General features: G+C 39.1%; 2 protein-coding genes across 5 annotated transcripts in view; one reads left to right on the forward strand and one right to left on the reverse strand.

Annotated features, from left to right (window-relative positions):
- Position 1: 1 nt before the first annotated feature.
- On the reverse strand, positions 2-9,649 carry wdr44 (WD repeat domain 44). The gene is made up of 20 exons (XM_023288453.3): positions 9,088-9,649; positions 8,127-8,160; positions 6,749-6,826; positions 5,925-6,537; positions 5,026-5,174; positions 4,844-4,939; positions 4,576-4,712; positions 4,184-4,267; positions 3,970-4,076; positions 3,341-3,492; positions 3,098-3,236; positions 2,922-2,986; positions 2,641-2,757; positions 2,412-2,534; positions 2,116-2,307; positions 1,890-1,991; positions 1,671-1,786; positions 1,299-1,426; positions 1,058-1,192; positions 2-963 (listed from the first exon to the last, which is right to left on the reverse strand). The coding sequence occupies exons 1-20, from the start codon at positions 9,162-9,164 to the stop codon at positions 875-877; spliced, it is 2,733 nt and encodes a 910-aa protein (XP_023144221.2). The 5' UTR covers positions 9,165-9,649; the 3' UTR covers positions 2-874.
- A 2,710-nt stretch (positions 9,650-12,359) lies between these two features.
- Positions 12,360-19,583, forward strand: part of klhl13 (kelch-like family member 13) — a 40,318-nt gene continuing 33,094 nt past the window's right edge. Inside the window, exons 1-2 of one of the 4 annotated variants that reach the window (XM_023288459.3) lie at positions 12,360-12,447; positions 14,020-14,091. In XM_023288459.3, coding sequence (XP_023144227.1) covers positions 14,039-14,091 — 53 coding nt within the window. In that variant the 5' untranslated portion in view covers positions 12,360-12,447; positions 14,020-14,038. Of the gene's footprint in view, positions 12,448-14,019; positions 14,092-18,964; positions 19,294-19,583 lie in introns of those variants that run through there. The other 3 variants (XM_035956442.2, XM_035956443.2, XM_023288460.3) reach the window with 3 other exon arrangements.

Below are 19,583 nucleotides of genomic sequence, written 5' to 3' on the forward strand. Positions count from 1 at the left end.
ATTCTTCTAGTTTGTGTGGATTTTTATTGAGGAAAGTAATAGCATCATTTGTTTACAAAAGCAGTAAGTATGCAATGCTACACAGTAAATTTACAGTTCTATTTTAATATAATGAAATGTGCTTTCATTGAACAAAGAAATATATCAAAAGTACTTAAGAGCCAGTATTGTTTTTGACAAAAACTTGAAGATACTCAGCCCTAATCATTAGTAACTGTATACAGATTTCCTGTACTGTGGATTTGCGGTTATCTGCTGAAATGGTTTAGAGGAAAGCTTGAGAAGTTGGATTTAGAAAAGCAATCTAGATTTTGTAGGCACACACAATTTGTAAATGACAGTTCAATCCACCTCGATTTCCAGACAAACAGTTAAACATCTTTCCACAAGACATCATTGAAATCTGACTGACATTAGACAGTGTCTTGCTTCTCTTGGAACTTTCTGAAATATGGGAGCTACAGTAACAAGTAAGGTGCCCATACTGTTACAGATAGTCTTGTAACTACAGCCAGTCTTGACCATACAGTTGTAAATTTACACACACACACCTGAACAGATTGAATTTCCCATACCATACACTTGGCTTTTCTGGATCTCTTTTGTTCTCGATGCCAAAACCGTTCACAGTAGCTTGGTATGAAAAATAGAAATGTGACAGAATCTCACCTTGTCCATTTTGTACAGTTCATTTCTTCCACCCATTCTCTCATCTTACATTTTAGGGTCCCTGTACCCCCAAAAAAGCTACAGATAGCTTTGTCTCAGAGCAATAACCATTAGGTAGCTAGGTGACCTCCTGACATGTTGTCCTCCATCGCGAGGACTGATCTCTGACAGACAGAACATGAAGAGCTGAGAGCCTCTGAAGTGCTCAGTACTTTTTGACATTGATGAAAACTTTGATAGCTCCAGTGAAGTCAGCAGAGAGAAGAACCTCCGTGTGATCTGTCTTTAGGGCTCCTGCAAAGAAAGCAAACAATCATGAAATTTTATAGCACTGAAAACAGTCTTGATATCCTAAAGTGTGTTTATGAACTGTATCAAGCGGACACACCTGAGGGTATTGTTTCAGAGTCTGTCGAGTCAAGACTCTTACACTCTGCTTCTGGTTTCTCTGCTCCAGTCTCTTGTGGAACAATAAGGCCTGGGTGGGGCGCGAAAATGGCTGAGGTGACTACTGCATTGTGTGCTGAAAGATAAATAATGCTTCAGTAACAGTCCAATGACAGGGAACAAAGACAACAGACTGGTACTTAAATTAAATCCTGTGTGTCACTCAACAGAGCACAGTTTACCTTTAATCCCTTCCCAGAAGTCATTGCGGTCCCGTCGTACAGATGTGAATTTGCTCAAGTCATGGTAAGTGCTCCAGATGTACACGTACTTATCCTCTGAGCCACTGACTATGAAGGAGTAGTCATGGCTATGGGGAGAAGGTCCAGGAATAAATGAGTTTTTGCATAAAAGGCTTAGTACAACAAACAGTATAAACAAGAGTAATTGTTGTAATGGACCGTTATTACAGTAAAACTTGTTAAATACTAGGACTTGACAAGAAAAGCAGAGTTAATGGGCAACAAATAGTCAACACCACTACTTTAAACTGCAGTTCACGGAGAGGGATTTATTACTCACGTAATGTTAATTTGAAATGGAAGCATCCTCACCTGAAGCTTGCTTTAATCTGGCTGCTGCTATTGACGTAACCCTTGTATTTCATGGACAGAGACAAGTCCCTCAAGTCGTAAAGGCGGATGCGGGAATCATTTGAGGTCACCAGAATCTATGCGGGGAGAGTGGATTGTGACATTTGACGTGTCTGGCGTGTCATTAAAGAGGACATCAAACTTAGTATAAACATATTTGTAGTGGAGGCCAGATGTTACCTTATTCTCTCCAGGCAGAGGTTCAATGCCAGTAATTTTGCGTCCTACTTTATTCCTTCCTCTGGTGGACCTCACGTGAATTTGAGTGTGGTATTTTAGACGCTAAGGAACATGCAAACACAAGAATACAACACATCGGTATTTTAATGAATGCGGCCTAAACAAAATGGATGGGAAGGAAATAATAAACACAATATATTAAGAATAAAGTACTGCAAGTGGATACCTCTGTGTCATAGAAGATGCAACGGCCATCATAGGTGCCAATGACCGCATACTTCCCGTTTTGGCAGAAATTAGCAGCAGTGATGAGCCGCGTTTGTCCGTCGACTTCGTTCCACAGAGCCACCTTCTTGTCTGGAATGTTCCAGAGCCTTAGTTTTCCATCCAGAGATCCGCTTAAAAAGTATCTGTCATCCTAGGAAACAAGAACAAACTGTTACTATAAATACAACGCGGGAGCCAAAATTAATAGATGTATGATTTGTGCTCGCAGAAGTAATGCAAGGTGACACAGCTTACTCTGGGATGGAAAGCAATGGCTGTGACAAAATCAATGTGCTGAAAGCAGCAGAGACACTCTCTCCTGGATATGTGCCATAATCGGACGGTTTTATCCATGGAAGAGGAGAGCAGGAAAAAGTTCTAGGTCGACACAACAACAGAAAAAGTGAGACCAGAGATAAAAACAAGGGTCTAAAATATGTGAAGACGAGGGACAATAATGAAAAGACGGCAGTGAGATAATTACCTTCGACCAGGACAAGTCTAACAGATCAGCTGTATGACCCTTGTACTTGCAGAAGGGGACCTGACGAAATGGGGCATTTCTGTCTTCTGTGTCTGGGTCCTCTGGAATACAACTTGCCTAGAACACGAGCACAGTCACTTAGGAAAAGAGTGACAGTAAAATAGGCAACCTCTGCAGAACTCACATGAATACTACAACAGCCTAAAAATAACAGTTTCTTTGCATTTTTTTTTTCTAAACTCTGAACAACTCACAAATCAAGTGTTATTAATTTCACTCACCCCGGGATCAGTGTCAGATTTAGAGGAGCATAAACTTTCCTGAGAGGGAGAAGGTGAAACTCGACCTAGAGAGGCCATAACAAAAAATAATGTTACCGCAGCAACCAGGCTGAGCACGTAAATTAAAATAATCAATCACCATACTCCACGATATTGGGAGCTGCAGATGAGGTTACCTTCAGTGTTGTACTTTAATCTCATGTTATTGAAGTAGTCAAAGGCAGTCTTCAAGACCCAGATGCGAACCACGTTATCTTGGCCTGCAGTTGCCAGCAGCCTCCCACAGTGAGAGAATTTCATCGTCCAAACAGCCCCCTGAGGGAAAGACAAAGATGTTGTAATACAAGCATTTGTTGGTGCACATCTTCCCTTACACATCAACACCAAAACGATAAAATAACAACCTATGATCCTCGTACCATGTGCTCTCCACTGAGGTCCTGCACCACCTTAATCTGATCAAAGTCGAAGGGACCCTTGAAGCTATGTGCTGCCTTGAACTTGGCCGGCCTGGTGTAAGGCATGCCCTCATCGTCACTCGATGACGGATCATCCGGATCTGTATGGAACACTGAGAGCACGCCAAACAAGAAGCATAGCTAAGATTATGAAAGCCATCACAGGAGCAGGAATTCATATTTCATAAGCATGTGGGGGCATTTTGAAATCCATTAAAATAAGTGTAAATTTTCATCACTGGTCACAATCTCAGCAATTCAACAAATTACGTACTCTGTTAATCCAGAACAAATTCTTCTAATGTTCTGGATTAGCAGAATTTTATGATTATGTGGATCAGATTTATTGGCTGAACTTTCAACCTTGAAACGTGTTATGCATGTTAGATTCCTAAAGGGAAGGGAAACAGTTTGATATACACCCCGCATTGTGAATACATGTAGATGTACAGATGATACAAAAGCATTGCATTTTTGTAATTATTTTTGTGAAAAGTTTGTCTGTAGTTCTAGCAACATCATAAATATAATTGTAAAAAACAATACACTGTTTCAGCTGCACGAATGCTTCACATTTACATTTCTTTTACCTTCATCACGCACACTTTTCACTTTGTTGACTGCCTTCTCGCCATACTCCTCAGCAAGATGCTTGGCCTTTTTCACCGACTTGCCCAGGAATTTTTTAAACTGGGTTCTAGTTCAAAATTTAAGGGACAACAAAATCTCATATCAAATGATGCAGTGAGAAGGAGAAAATCATCCTTTCCAACAGCAGGCTACAAAACGTCAGTGATGTATTACGTTTTCTGTTTCAGTTTCCCTCCATCCGTGTCTGCCAGGGGAGCCTGAGACTTATCATCATCATCTGACTGTGCTGCATCATTCCTGCGAGGAAATAATATATATCAGCTTCTTCTAGGGAATGTACCGTTCGTTTTTAGATGATAAGGCTTAAAAAATCTTTTCCATGGGAAAATGTTTTGTACAAGTGCAAACTGTTAACGTCAATACAACAAACAGCAACCAGCTTATTTCCTTGCTAGAAAAAAGCTTTTTCCTGGAGGCCTAGTTTGATGCTCCTTATTCAGTACCATCTTTCACCCTTTAACTCCTACAACAAGTGGTGCTTTGTCTAGTATTAAATGAAATGTAACAGAACTGCAGCTTCTACAGAAAAATTATTTTCTGCTTACGTAATGTACTCCTTGGTCCTCCTCATGATGTGTAGAGTGAGGGGGTTGATCCCAGCAGGAAGTTTCTCCTCTGCCTGAATTAGAGGAATCTCTTCCCCAGTGTCTAAATTCTTGATCATCACACTGGCCAAGATTTCCTGTTTTAAGATTGAACACAAGTATGTTTTTGTTGCAGAGAAAGTTGGTCTAAAGAATGTGCAAGACGTTGGGTTATGGCTTGGATTCAAGCTGTATAAAGGCAAAAAAACAAACACAGAGGGACTCTTACTTCATCTGTCAGTTCTCTGCCAGAGTTGGAACGTGGGCGCTGAGGGCCTGGAGTTTGTCCTTCACTTGGAGATGAAGCCTGTTCATCCTCATTTTCCTAAAGAAAATAAATACAAAGCCAGCAATAGATAAGCAAACGGCTACAGTAAGTCTAAAAGCAGACAAGTCCCCAGCTTCACTGACCTGTGCTGTCACCACCTTATCCCCACTGGTGGCACTGGCCAGATCCAAGGAATGCTGTAGCTCTTTGGTTAGACTCCTCACGGTGCTGCTGGGAGACACCAGGCCAGAGGGCTCCAGAGGATCAACGCTGACTGCACCGACTGCAGACACTGAATAATCACACAACAGAAGACAACACTTCATCTCAATAACTGATTTCTAGTCTGGTTTATATGTGTTCAGTGTTTGGTATTGCAGAAAATTTGCAATGAAAAAGCAAGAATGGCATTTTTCCTAAAGACTTGATATCTTGTAAGCAAAACCTCAGACATGGAAGATAGGATGCTATATATGTCATTTCAACATTCTTTAAAAGACACAGTTGTGGAAACCTGTGTATGCATATAGTATTAAACACAACTTTCACTTGGACAGCTACTATTTGAACAGCTATAAAACACAGGCAGTCTACAACAGTGAATGTGAGATGGCCAGATAAGCCAAATGTGTGATTTTCCTCATATAAGATGAGTGATGTTTTTCAACTCTGTCTCCTTGTATCTCAGCAGTGGGTGTATGTGCCAAAGTCAGCCAGCTACAAAGTCATACAATGAATTTCTTTCTTCCTTCTGCTTACAATACTTCATGGTTCTAGTCGTCCATTATTAAGCTAAATCACTGGTCACATGTGGTGACTACAGGTCTGTCATTTATTTACTCATGCTTTGCAATGCCTGGTTCAAGAAAATCTGGAACCAACCTTCTGGGGTTATGCTGAAGCCTTTTTTGACTTAACAGCAGTGTCCCACATGTTAAAACAGTCCCTAATTCTTATATCAGAAAAATTGAGGTCAATATTGCAAAACATACTTCGGATTAATGCAAAACTTTAATACAATTCAGTGTGTATGTTTTTCTACCTTCCAGTCCACTTGGCCTCAGACACTCCTGTGACTTCTTGGAAGGTAAACTCTGCCACGATGGTGGAGGAGGTCTTGGTGGAGGACCTCCACTGGGAGGGGGTGGACGTGATGGAGGAGGCTTCTTTGTGCTGGCTACAATGTCTGGTTCCACTGTGAACTGCCGTGGAGGTTTCATGGGCCCAGAGGGGTCTATGTCAGCCGGCCCGTCTGTCAAAGGAACCTGGTCTAAGATGTCTGCGGGCCTCTGCTCCCGCTCGCCTTCTGCACCCACAGCAGCCCCATCAGACTGTCTCTGTCCTATGGTGCTGGTGATGTCTGGAGGCTGAACATGTTCTTGTAAGCCCACTGACGGTCCCGGTAGATCTATGGGTTCAGGAGCTGGTACAGAGAATTCTCCATTTGTTGTTAAGCTTTTCTGTTGTTCCTCTGGCCTTTCAACAAGTTGAGGTTCAACAGTTGGCGCTGCTGGCTCCACAGGAACTCCCTCAGCATTATTGCCTTCCTTTGACTCCGCTCTTACATCAACATGTAGCTGATCTAACAGCTGAGCCACCTCACCGACATCACCAACACTTCCCTTCTGGCTCTCCTCGATTATGCTATCGATGATCTACGAGGAAGAGAAAATAACAGTTATTTAAACAATACGGCAACTCACAGATGTCGGCTTAATTTGACTCTTGTACCTTTCAAAGACCCGAACTAACTTAGACTTTTTTTTGGACACAATAAATATGAGAATATGATCAAACTCTACTGTTTTGAGAAAGACGTTTTTTTCCATTATATCAGAGTCTGTACAAGAACAGAGAAAACTATACCTGCAGGGAATCATCTTGCTGAGTCTCAGATGTGGCACAGCTCACATCTTGTGCAGCATTTACTGATCTCTGGGAAAGCTGTAAAGAAAACAATTTTAAAAAATCGTTGTTACCTACAATATATACATAGAAGTAATAAGAAAAGTCCTTTTCCAGCTGTGACTTAAATAAAGGTTTGTCAAACATAACCAAAACAAGGGAATCCTACTTATGAATGTCAGTATAGATAATTTATATCTATATAATATACCTATCTGCTACCTTTGCAAAGAAATATATATATCTGATAAACTTTTTTTTTTTTTTTTAAATCCAAAACTTATCACCCTGTGAACACTTTTTTATTATACCCTGGTCTTTGTGACTGACTCATAAGACAACCCCAGGGTCATACAATGTTTTATCCATGCATAACACTGGCCCATGAGGCAATATGTTTTTCCTGCTAAAAATCGATATTTTCAGTAAACGATGCAAATGTTGTGTGTGGGTTGTTAGTGTGTGAACAAAGTTCACTCCTTAACCTCACAACAAAAGTCAATGTTTGAAGCACACAAAGCAACGTCTGGATAAACCAAACTGGCCTCGAAACGAGTGACACAGTCACAGATGAAGTTAAAATTCAGCTCTCTGACCACAATCACCAAAGTTATGGAGAAAAAATAGGAGCAGCATTTGATGAAAAACTATCTTGATAATTCTTACACATGGGATTGGAAAAACTCTGTTTTGGAATAAGAAAGGATTCCAAGCTGTCAGTCAACAACAGGGAAACTGAAAACAGGCTGCCTGCTTGAGAAGACAAGTGCTTTTCTCCTTGTTCTTTGCAGGAGTTGCATTTAGCTTTTTCACTTCATCAAAATTAACAATGCAATTTGCCCAAGTTTCTTCATGCAACTTTGCCACACCTTAAAGTCACTCATGGTAGGTGCAACATCAAAAAGACTACTATAAACACTTCAGTCACCTGTAGATACTTAAACACTTCATGTCAGAACAGTGTTTTGTACAAGGTTCAGTTCCAATAGCCACTGGTATGTAATTCTGATAAAATATCACACTCACTTCCATCAAACTCTGAGTAATGCTGTATATATTTAACAACAGGCAAAGAGCAAACTACTAATTAACCATTTTGAATAGTAAGTAGTAATAAATGGGTGTAACCTATTAATCTTTGATAGATTAAATATAAGATTCACAAGGATACCAATATGATTAAATTTAACTGAACTACAATTCTATGTACTAGCTAACATCACTTCATTTTCAAGTCATAGTAATTTTCAAGCTAAAGTCAGAGTAATCATTTCAGCAGTGACTCAGCACAGCATACACTACCATGTTTCAACATTGCCAGGGTTTTAGATAAACATACCTGAGGTGAAGGAATGACAAACTTTGCAGGTGACCTAAGAGCACAAAGAGACACAGTTCAAAAATGCAATTGAACTCAACATTTAAAATCCAATAGCCTAAAACAAATCTAAACTTTTAATTTCATCTGATTTCTAAGCAGTAAAAATAATGTGTGAACTATAAAATAAAATAAATAAAAAGATTTTCCTATCTCTTGTGCCTTAAAAACAGCTTTCTGAATGTGGTGTTTGACTTGGTGGTGTGCTGAAAGATGCTTAGTGAATTTAACTTTAACAGTAGCAAGAAAAGAGACCGGGTACTTATAAATGAAATTTGGTTTCTGCATGACGAAGTACGTGATATTTACAGGGTGACTGAAAAAACATTTGCCATAATATCAGTGCTCAAAAAATCCAGTGGATATAGCTTAATTTTGGTCATAGATCAACCCATCTAAGATGACTGTAAGTATGAAAGAATAACTGTAATATTTTCCTGGGGTGATCTTGACTTCAGTTACCAACAGTGGCAGCCAGTAATATAGTTTTGGTGCAACAACAAACAATGTTTTGAATAGAAACTGTCAATTTGCATCTTGGTTTCAGCTTTCTAAAGAAACCTGTTCCTACATGCAAACTTTTACTACTCGGGAATAACATCATGTGACTTGTGTGTTGGGGTCAGACTGACTGTACTAACATCAAACAGCTGGTCAACTGAAGAACCGTATGGCTCTATATAACTGCACATTTTACTGATGTAAACAAAAAATGGCATGACAGTATTATGCACCAAACTCATGACTTGTCTTTGAAGCGACTGAACGAACGTTATTTATGCAAATAGTCATTTAGCAAATTTAACGTCAGCTGTCATGACTACGCTGAGTAGATACTTATGCTACATGATAAAACAAGCAGAGAAACGAGTGCATTTGTCACTTTAATCAAACTGAATATTATCAAAATGTGTTTCCTTACACTTTTGGAGATGGAGTGAAATTAACGTCCTCTGGAGCATCATAAAATTCCTCTGTGTCACTTGTATCTGACGCCATGCTAACGTCAAATTAGCTCGCTAGCTAGTCTAAGTTAGTCGCCAGGCAGCTGTGGAAAAGCCTAACCTGCGAATGATTTAAGTGATATACATATGTCTCGTTATATTCGGCCTCCTCGACAGTGATAATGCAACTTCAAAGTCTTGGCCCGGGCGTCGTCAAACAACCACTTTCCTGTCCAACGTCACGCCATAACGTTACAATATGCTAGCAATGCTAACAAATGTGATCTGTTCGTACGACTAGGCAGCAACTAATGCTAACTAGCCTCCTGCCTCTTTTCAAATCGGTCTCGCTAAAAGCACAGTATCGAGGATGAAAACCGTCGCCAAAAAAAACGCGCTTTTTAACTTCAGCTCACACTTGATCAGCTGTCAAGCTAACAGAGCCAGTGAACGGCGTCATAAACAAACCAGTAACACAAAAAACACATCTTAGCGAGGTGAGTCAAAGGGCGGGGCTCAGGCGCCCTCTTCTTCTGCTCCACTGTTATGATGGCTGGGTATGAATTTGACACATTACTGTCCGCTGCTGGACTCACTGACGAACAGCAGGCAGGAGGATGGAAAAAGCATGGGCTGGGCTGTCATGTGCCATGGCATGGTGAGGAAGGAGTATTAGTAGGGAGATTTTCCTTACATCCAAAAACACACTAGCTATAGGATCTTTCTAAGACTAGCAAAACATCATCCGAGGATGAGAAGCTAATCTCTGAAATCAAGTAGTGTGGAGTCTCACTGACACTGGATTTTTGAAGCACTTTTTGAAATAGATATTGTAAATAATATATTTTGATAAGAATCATATCTGATCGGGATATGTAAGGCTACTGATATGAACATTTTACAGCTTAAAAATTAAGTTGTAAGTCATCTCTGGTGAAGCCATTAAACCCCTAAAACTAATATTTGTGTATGATTGTTACTTATTTACATATTATATATTTAGGTCATCATAGGTAGCATAGATATATTAAGGTTTTTTTTCCCCATCTAAATGGCTTAGTTGTTATTCTACGCTGTTGCTTCCTTTCCAATGTGAGGATTTATTAAATCAGATTCTCTTTTTCAACTTTCCCCCGACAGCTCACTGCAGCTCAAGCACACCAGCTACAACTCTGTCCAAACGCTGTAGAACTAGTCTATGTTATTGTAATGTTGGTGTAATTTATCTGTATGTCTACGCTTCACAAGAGCAAGTTAGATTATTGGAATAATTCAGCAAGACATGTTCAAACAGGAAACTGATTCTGAAGAAGAATAATGATACAGAAACCACCCCACAAAGATTGGTTCCTCCTGTCTGACTTTGTGTTTTTAAGACTGCCATCAGTACACTGGAGTGTCAGCGTGGAAATGCTCAGCCATGGACTGCTTATTTTACTCATGATGTGTCTTCCAGCATATACCAAAACAACATATGGACATGTTAACGAGGTTAAAAAGAAAGATTTTCACTAGAGGGGGTCTTTAATTTGCTTTAAGCCATCACTTTATACCCCAGAATCCTGCAGAATACTTCATTGATTAAAAGCGCTCTCTAAAAACACTTGTAATACAAAGTTTTATACTACGTCTTTCTGCTCATTGTGCCTTGTAATTCAAGTGACATTCAAAATGATCAGCAAAACCATTTTTTAAAATGAGACTAATACACAGATAACTGAATGTGGAATGTGTGTGGAAATTTGTAAGCTTTAGCATAAAGTGTAATTAAATGGCAATACACATCCAGTGGAGTGCAACTGATGGCATGAGAATAAGTTGATAAAACACGCACATAAGTTAGCAGCTGCAGGTCTCCCTCATTCATTCACACATGAATGTAGGCGGGCACAATGAATACAGCCAGATTTGAAGTCTGTTTTTTTTTTTTTTTTTTTTTTTAATATTCAATCAAAGCACTCTTTGTTCCACATCAAAGCATCAGCTGATTAATAATGGGCTTGCAATTTAACTGATGATTGAAGAGCACAAAACAGTGGAGGTGGTAAAGAAGTGATTATTGCTAGTGGTGCAGTGCATTTTAATGAATGCATACATTATTTTTTGAGGCGTTATATTGTAATTGTAGACAATATTTGAACTAATGTTTTCAAGTATGAGTTTAATAGTGATTGCAAAATAATTACTGTCCTGCATGGCTGTTGACTAACAGATTGTTCTGCATCATAACATTGCTTTTTGAGAGGTACGGTTTGGTAAGGAACAATTTACAATTTTCTTCTTTTTTTCCACATTTTTCATTCAAAGGCAGACGTACAAAAAAATACCAGTAAAAGCATTTAAAGTCTTCATTGGATAAATGATATTATTAACATTATTTATGTGCTTTAAAGCAGTTGTCTTGTTTTTGCAAACTTTTCCAATACGTCCAATGTTGAACTCCAAGTGTATAACCAGTAAAGTACACATAAGGATTTATAAACAAACAAATTCCTTTTTAATCACCCTACCTTCCGCTCTGAAAGATTATTATGTTCTTCTGTGTTTTAGTTTTCTTTTGGTGGGGAAACTTCTGAGTAAAAGACAAGTAGATACAGTGTGCGCACGTGTGTTGTGTGGTGTGAGATCATAAAATGACCTGCTTTGTCAATAATGCACATTGTAATGGTCATTCTAACAAAGAAATTTTCAACTTGAAGTTGAGAGTTTTTATTCAGTTTGATTTTTGCAGTGTAGTCTGTTGAAGCTGCAGCCACATCCACTGCACTGCTGCGGTTACTGTAAAACAGATAACTTCCATATTTGATCAAGAATAGCCTCTCATTACATAACCTAGAAATTTCCTCTTCAATCACCCTAACACTTAAACCAAACGCAAAGAAAAAAACAACAAAAAAAATCATACTTCAGCATCTATTAAAATTAACACATGCATGGCACTAGGGGGTCTTGTGTTTTTGCATCAGTGATGCTGTGTCTTTGGTACAGCAGTTTTTAAAATGAGAGAGATATGCCCTCTAAGTTTGTACTTGTGAGGGACAAATTCTAAACAATAAATGGTTTTAGAGCAAAGCTATGTGGACATTTCAATCTCCAAGTGCTCCACATGCAGAGGACTCTTCTTAAAACCACTTTATTTAGTAACGGAAGTTTTGAGCCAATGAGAGAAGATTGCCATACTCCTCCACCAATGGGAAGTTTAGATGCTCCGACTCTCCTAGTAACCGACAAGTACATTGGATAAAAGGAGGCGAGGAAGGCGGCTCCGATGGTGTAAGTGGATTTTAGGGCTTGGAAGGAAAACAAGGACGCTAGTTAACGTTATCTCGGTGTTGAAGGTATGGAATCTGTTATTTAAAAGTTACAGAATATATTTAAGATAAGTACTGTGATTGGAATAATATCTAGAGCATATTAAGCTCAACAAATACCAGGTTGACAGTTAGTCACTGGCATCTGTTGGTGGTGGCAAATCAACCAACCAACCAGACCAACTAATAACTAAACCAACTAACTCGTGCTAAGAGCCCGGTCGTGTACACCGTCGGTAGTAAAGCTAACGTAGCTAGCAGATGATAGTTCAGAGCAACCAACTTGACTGTCATTTAGTCAACTGTCATGATGTGGGGTTATTTTAAGCTAGCCAATGTTAACGTTAAGGTTAGCTTAGCTAGTTAGCCTTAGCCTGCTCCCACTGGAGATGTAACGACTGTGTGGAGTCAACATGGCCAGAAAATTAGCAGCTCCGGTTTGACAGCGTCGCCTCTTGTGAGAAAACACTTGTTTAGTCCGACGAGTGAGCGCGAATGTTTTAGGAGATGATAGCCTGTAGCTTTGGCTAGCAAGTAAGCCAGCTGCCTCGCCGTGGACTTAGTTTCTCCGTGCATTTAACGATATCACAACTTTAGCTTTAATCAAAAGGACTAGCCTCACCGACTTGGTGTGTGTCTGAGAGCTCAGCGCTCAGCAGTTTGCAGATTCAAGCGTTCATCTCGGATTTTTGTCACTAAAACATGCCACAACAACAGGAAACGACCAGTAACTGTTTAGGAAACTTTGCTGTATCGAAATCGACATGTGTATCAGCAGTTGTTTGATAGACTCGCGATCAGTGATTGTCTGCCCTTTATTTTTAACATAATGTTGGCTGAGTTTCAAAATATAAAGAAACGTGTTCTGTCAAGTAACACACACTGCCGATATTTTTAGCTTCAATTAGCCCAGTTCTGTGTAAAGCAACAAGTTAGAAATATGATGCAACTGTAACATTTCAGCAGGGAATGGGGGTCAAGAAACGCCCATTCACCTTGCTGTCGACTGCTGTAGGACATATTACATCCAGTATGAATATGCATGCTTCACTATGACTTACCCCACTCTCATTAGGAAATGGTTTGCTTTCGGTGTAAACTTGAAGTTAGTGTTTTATATTGATTGCCATCTAGTTTGTTCAGACAATATTGAAACACTTTAAAAAAATAATCACTATTAGGGATTTTCAATTTATTTTAAATGCCAGTTGCAACAAATATGCTTTCAAAAACAATTAACGTTTGCGTTTTCTTTTTTTTTTTTTTGCTGTGTCTCTTTAACAATCTCTTGTGATCTCTTTTATAGAAATAGTTTTGTTTTCTAGGCATGTTTTGTAAGATGGAGTACTATGGAAAACTTTTTTATGTTTACAACAATTGCATTACTATGACCATAAGCCAGTGTTGTATCTAAAAATATGCAGACTTTAAAACCTAAAAAGTTATTTTGAAAGTGCACATATAACCCTGACGTTACACGTTTTAGCTTTGTCTCTTGTCTTGTTTTCCAGAGTGAGATTGGATGTTTTTTGGTTGTTTGGAGGAAATACTTAATTCAGATGTTAAATGTTTGTTGTTTTTTTGTTTGTTTGTTTTGAGGTGTGGTTTTGGTGAGGGTATGGAGCACCCTGTGCACAGAGGGGAGACGATGCCCATCGGACTGCATGACAGGTAATTCAGAATGTCTCCTTATTTTGTTAGCCACTCTACATATGTAATTTCATTCACTTTCATTGAACCCAATTCACATTTTGTCATGTAGCTTATCAAACATTCAGGAGCAGTTAATAAACAGTATTATCTGTCCTTTAAACCTTCAAGATTTTCTTTTCACTGCTCTCTACATGAAAAATTGCAAAATTGCTAACCTAAACTGTATATAGTGCCTGTTATCAGTCCTATCTAGGACGTGGCCTCCACCTGGAGTCAGAGGTGTTAATCAGGTAATCCCTGATTACTTTGTAAGAAAGAAAAGCAGAAGGGCTATGGTTTACATGGACAAGGATTGAGAACTACTGCTAAGACTCTTACCAAAGTGTCCTTCATCGACCTGAAAGATATTGCAGTGTTTCTGCCATAGTTATTCACCTGTGACAGCCTTCCATGCCTGAATGGCCTTTGCATACTGTTGAGTAATTTATCACTATTTTCCAGCAGTCATTCTGATGCTTAAACAGTTTTGTCACAGCCCTTGGTACACAAAGACTGACATAGTGTTACTCAACAGGATGGCGATGGTAAACAAGCAAATATTTTTTATGAGGTGACCCCCTGTTTGTACCACTTAGAGTCAAATGACTGAACTTGATGTAATGTGACCTAATCTGAGAGCAACACTTTGCATAACTGGCGTGCAATGGGCATTTTGTTCTCAATTTCTGACAGGATATCATCTAAATTGGAGAATAGAATAAATATTTAGAGATTAATGCCACAGAATTCGGTTCTTAAGTCATCTTTTTTTTTTTTGTTTGTTTTTATCCTCACCCCGGCTTCTTGTATGGTTGCTGTGTTAAGACAACACAATGCCTTTTGACCTGAATATGAAGCGATTGAACAGATATGTGGAAAAACTTTGTGGTTTTTTTTTTGCTGATTTGCAGCAATCTTTGGTTAATGTGCAGCTTATTACTTCCAGTTTGAGAAATAGGGACAGATGGGACAACAGAGGGTACAAAGTTTTTCTTGACTTGGCTGCTGAAGAATATTAGTTTCACTGTGAAAATTCTGCAGAAAAGCTGAGAGTAACACAACAGACACACAAAACTGGTTCAATTATACAACCTTAGTTCTCTAATTAGGTGTGTTTATGTGCATATCTCACAGTAGGAACATCTTGTGTGTGATCTCAGAAATCTGTTAGACACAAACACATAAATGTGAGGATAAGGTATATTTTGGGCTTACACTAAATAATTAATCATTAAATTAAGACCTGCAGGTTACTGTCATCTTCTTTTGACAATAATGGATGACAGAAGACAAAAATAAGGTGGAGGATGTAAAAGTATCGCTCATATCATGCCAATGTTGCAATCACATGTGACAACTTTGAAATTCAAATGTCCCAAAATCCAATTTGTAAAGCAAATACTGACTAAGTGAAACTGTAAGTCTGAAACAAAACAAAATATTCAATGAATGTGACAGCTACTTTCTCAATTATTAGATTCATTCATTGTTTGGTAAGATATCAAAAATAGTGCCCATCACAATATCCCAAAGCAAAACAAACAAACAAACAAAAAAAGCAAACAAGTACGCTACAAAGCTGCCACAGTATTTTTTTTTATTTTCTTTTTTTTAACATTTTAGTCTTCAGTCTATCAAAACAGTTGCAAATTAAATTTTAGTCAATTGAATAATTGACTAGTGTTTCAGTTCTGTAAAACAGCAGTCCCTTTTTTGCCATTTTGCAGTTTGGATTAATAGACTACAGTATTGCTAAGGAAGTAGGTGACATAGTTTCCGTTTAAAAAATCTTTTCGATAATTACTGAATTTGCAACAATATAGTTTCTGGGACGTTAGTGGGCATGGTTTATCAACATCTCAACTTATCACAAAGATCCTAGTTCTATTTTTGCACTTCTCTGTCTGTTCTGAATGTCATGTTAAACTGTATACAATACAGCAAACCTGAAAATTAATATGTGGCCAAGCAATGATCTGCACAAAAGTGTTGTGGACCAGGTCTGGGAAAGATTATCTTGTACTTGTAAACAGAATTGGGACTATGTGGAGGTGGCTGAGACACAATGCCAACTGTATGGGCAGTTGTGGAATACAACTGTAAAGCTCTATAATTAATGTAGGTGGAGGCAGAGTGCAGACTGTCTCTCCACAGAATAAACTATCAATAACAAATACTACAATAACCCATTGGCTAGGCTGAACACACAAAAGGAGCATAAAACAACATGGTATCAATTCTCTATGGTTTATGGCTTTTGCAGAATTAAATGATTGAGTTGTACACCAGAGATATACCTTGTTATTCACGAGACTAGAGGTCTCTTCATTCATCTATAATAAAAATATCTACACTGGACAGGTGTGAGATTACTGTAGTGGTACTACTAGTATTATTTGAAACGGTCGTCTTTATGGGGGTTTGTGATTTTGGGAGGAGGGTGATACAGTAGAACTCAGGATAACAGGTGGAGCATTGAGCCTTCAGGCTTTGACAGAAGTGACAGAATGACTGCTGCCCTTGCAGTAGACTCAAGGTCACTCTGCCAGTTACAGTAGAAGCGGAGGGGGAAGGCGTGATGACAGAGTTGTTCTGTGAATAGTGCTGCAGGTGATGGAAGAAGACCGGAAAAGGGGCATGACCAAGATTTAGGGAATTGTACTTCCCCAAAGGCCTTGAAAACTGTACAAATAACTGCAGAAGGTACAAATGTAGCCTAATAAAGGTATCAGCGGGGATAGTGTTTTCATTTTAAGTTTTACATGACAGCAGAGAAGGAAAAAAATGTTCGGTTTACAGTTTGTGCTTAAGTAATCAACAGTGCTGCAGCCATCATAGTTACATTTGGGTTGGGTTTGGGGACTTAGGACAGGTAGGAGAAGAGCCATGTATGTCACATGTAGAAGTGTTCCCTAAATATCCAGGCAGCACTGTGTACACATATGCAGTGCGTTTGACACAAAAAATAGATTAACTGGACAAATATGCAGCTTTTCTGAGAAGGACAGTGTTACAAAATCTGTTAGCTGAAGGAACTTGTGCTTTAAGTTTAAACACTTCTCTTATTGTCTTTTCATGTAAAAGCCTGGCGGTGCCATCCTGCCCACTTGCACTTGTGACAGTCTTATGGTGATTTGACCTAGGGGATAGATGTAATGATAATAATAATATTAATAATAATATATTTTAATAAACATGGTTAATTAATAAAATGAAGAGGACTTTTACTTTGAGCTACTGCTGCAGTTCTTTCTCAAAGCTTCACTTTCATCTCGGAACCCTTGTAAATTTTAAAGAATTAAATATTACATCAGAAGTTGCTGTTGTTTAATCTCATATACAATAATTCAATGTGTCTTAGTCCTTTTCTGGATATTTTGGGAGGCATTTTAGACTTTTATTTGACGGCTGCTGAGAATATAGGAGAGAGAAGAACAGAGTTGGGGAATGAGATGCAGCAAATGGTCCAGCTAGCAGAGAATTAAACTAAGAACTCGCTGCTCAGGGGATTTTGCACTCGTGATGTTTCCCCTAACCACAAGTCTAACTGATTTATTAAAAGTGAGGCAAGACGCTAAAGGCATGACAACCTCTGTCTCATATGTTTTGTTGCTTTGCTTTCCAAAAGACAAAGTGATAGCAAAATGTTCCAATATGTTTTGTGTTCCTAGCAATATTATTTATATTTATCTGTCCTGATCCCTATGAACTACTGATGTGCGATCCAGTCCAGTTACCTTTTAAAGGAAACACTGCAAAGACTACAGAAAAGAGATGATATAAGATGTTACGTGATGCATATATACCTTAATTCTCCTGGTTATTTTCAGCTGCATTTATGATGGAATCTGTGGTGGATATGTCTGTCGGTACTGTAAATGCTTTTCACTGCTTATATTAACATTATAGATGTGCTACACAGTGTTTGAACTCACAGTGCTTCTATTATGACAGTGCAGGACATACAGTACTCGAGTTCAGGAACACTGTAGCTTCAGTGTGACCAGAACATCCAGCCAGCACAATTATCTAATGTGTCATAACCAAACTCTTCATGACCAAAGCATAGGCATGGTTACGGCCACGATCACGGTGACATCTCTGCTATCCCATGGCTGCACTTACAATTACAGCTACAGTCTGACTCCATCAGCCTCAGCAGTGGTCAGTGAGAGAGCTGGGTTAACAAGCTCCTCTAGTTATCTTTCTTGCTGCAGTGGTACAAACTTGCATCCGAGGAGCCACAGCTGCACAACCAGCAGCAGTCTGCTACTTAATACACATTTCTGTGCATCTCAGCCCTTTCTCTATAAATCAGAGGGAGTGTAAAAGCTATTGCAAGGTATCGCAAAAGTATTGCAAGAGAAAGCAAAACTTCTTGTGTGAGAATGTATAAGTGGTTCAGAAAAACAATCCCCACCATGCCCAATCAGGATCTCAGTCAAAAAAGTGTTTTAATGAGATAACTCTGTACATTTCTGGGTGACTGAAAGGCTTTTGCTGTGAAGCAAGAGCAGGAAGAGTTGCGTATACACAGATGATCAACAAAATCCTATGCTTAAAAAAAGTTGGACAAATTTGGATTTGGACATGTTTTTGCTAGATTATTAATCAATTAATCATAAATCTGTGACATACTGTTTTAACTGAAGTGAATACACGTGATAATTTTCTTTTATCTTCACTCCACATCTCTGTATAGCAAGCTCAGAGCTGTAATCACAGCTCCTCTAACAAGGTGGCACTGTTGCTTAGCTACTGGTCTATTGACAGACCCTGAAAGGGTGATGGGAAGGCAGGGCTTCTTCCCCCTCCTACCACGAGACAACTGTGAATGCAGCAGGGCAAGTAGTTGTGGTGGATGCAATCTATTGGCTTCTCAGTGCTGCCGCTAAAGTCACAACCCTGACTGTAGCCTGCACTGCCTTTACCAGTGTATTTCTGTAGCTGCTGCTGCCGCTGCTGCTCTCCCTCCCCCTTAAATGGTGTGGGCAGAGTGGGATGGAAGACTGCATTGGGAACCTTTTCATGGAAATGGTCTTTGCTGTTGGTATTGCTGTAGCACCATTCTGGTGACAACAACATGCCGTTGAAATGGAAAAGCGGTTCTCCTGTCAGCTGGAAATTCCCAGTGCCAGTTCTTAAGACATCCAGGTCCTCACCCCTTTCGCCTGCCTACATGTGAGTAAGAGCTACATGGCATTCACAGTATTCAGTTGTAGTAATGTATGTGGAGATGAATTTATTTGCTTTTCAGTTTCTGACATTTTATTTGATAAATTAGTGTTAAACCATTATTTTTTGTTGCAGCCCTAATTAGGCAGAATGCGACTGAGCCTTGTAGTGTGTCAAGAGATTTGCCTTGTCCAGCATGAATTTTATGGTTCGTTGGCAGAACGCCTTGCTCTCGGGCAAAAGGACTTATTTTGCCGCTAGTCTGTACATGGCAAGCACCACATCCCCGACTCTTG

The sequence above is a fragment of the Amphiprion ocellaris genome, chromosome 14 (genome assembly GCF_022539595.1).
Source record: "Amphiprion ocellaris isolate individual 3 ecotype Okinawa chromosome 14, ASM2253959v1, whole genome shotgun sequence".
Taxonomy (NCBI): domain Eukaryota; kingdom Metazoa; phylum Chordata; class Actinopteri; family Pomacentridae; genus Amphiprion; species Amphiprion ocellaris.

Excerpts from the sequence above, each read along its gene's own strand:
- wdr44 (XM_023288453.3), bottom strand. The coding sequence starts at position 9,164 with ATGGCGTCAGATACAAGTGACACAGAGGAATTTTATGATGCTCCAGAG. Across the intron at positions 8,161-9,087 it reads TTCACTCCATCTCCAAAAGT|GTCACCTGCAAAGTTTGTCA; the intron begins GTAAGGAAACAC and ends TTGTGCTCTTAG. Across the intron at positions 5,175-5,924 it reads GAGGCCAAGTGGACTGGAAG|TGTCTGCAGTCGGTGCAGTC; the intron begins GTAGAAAAACAT and ends GTGATTATTCAG.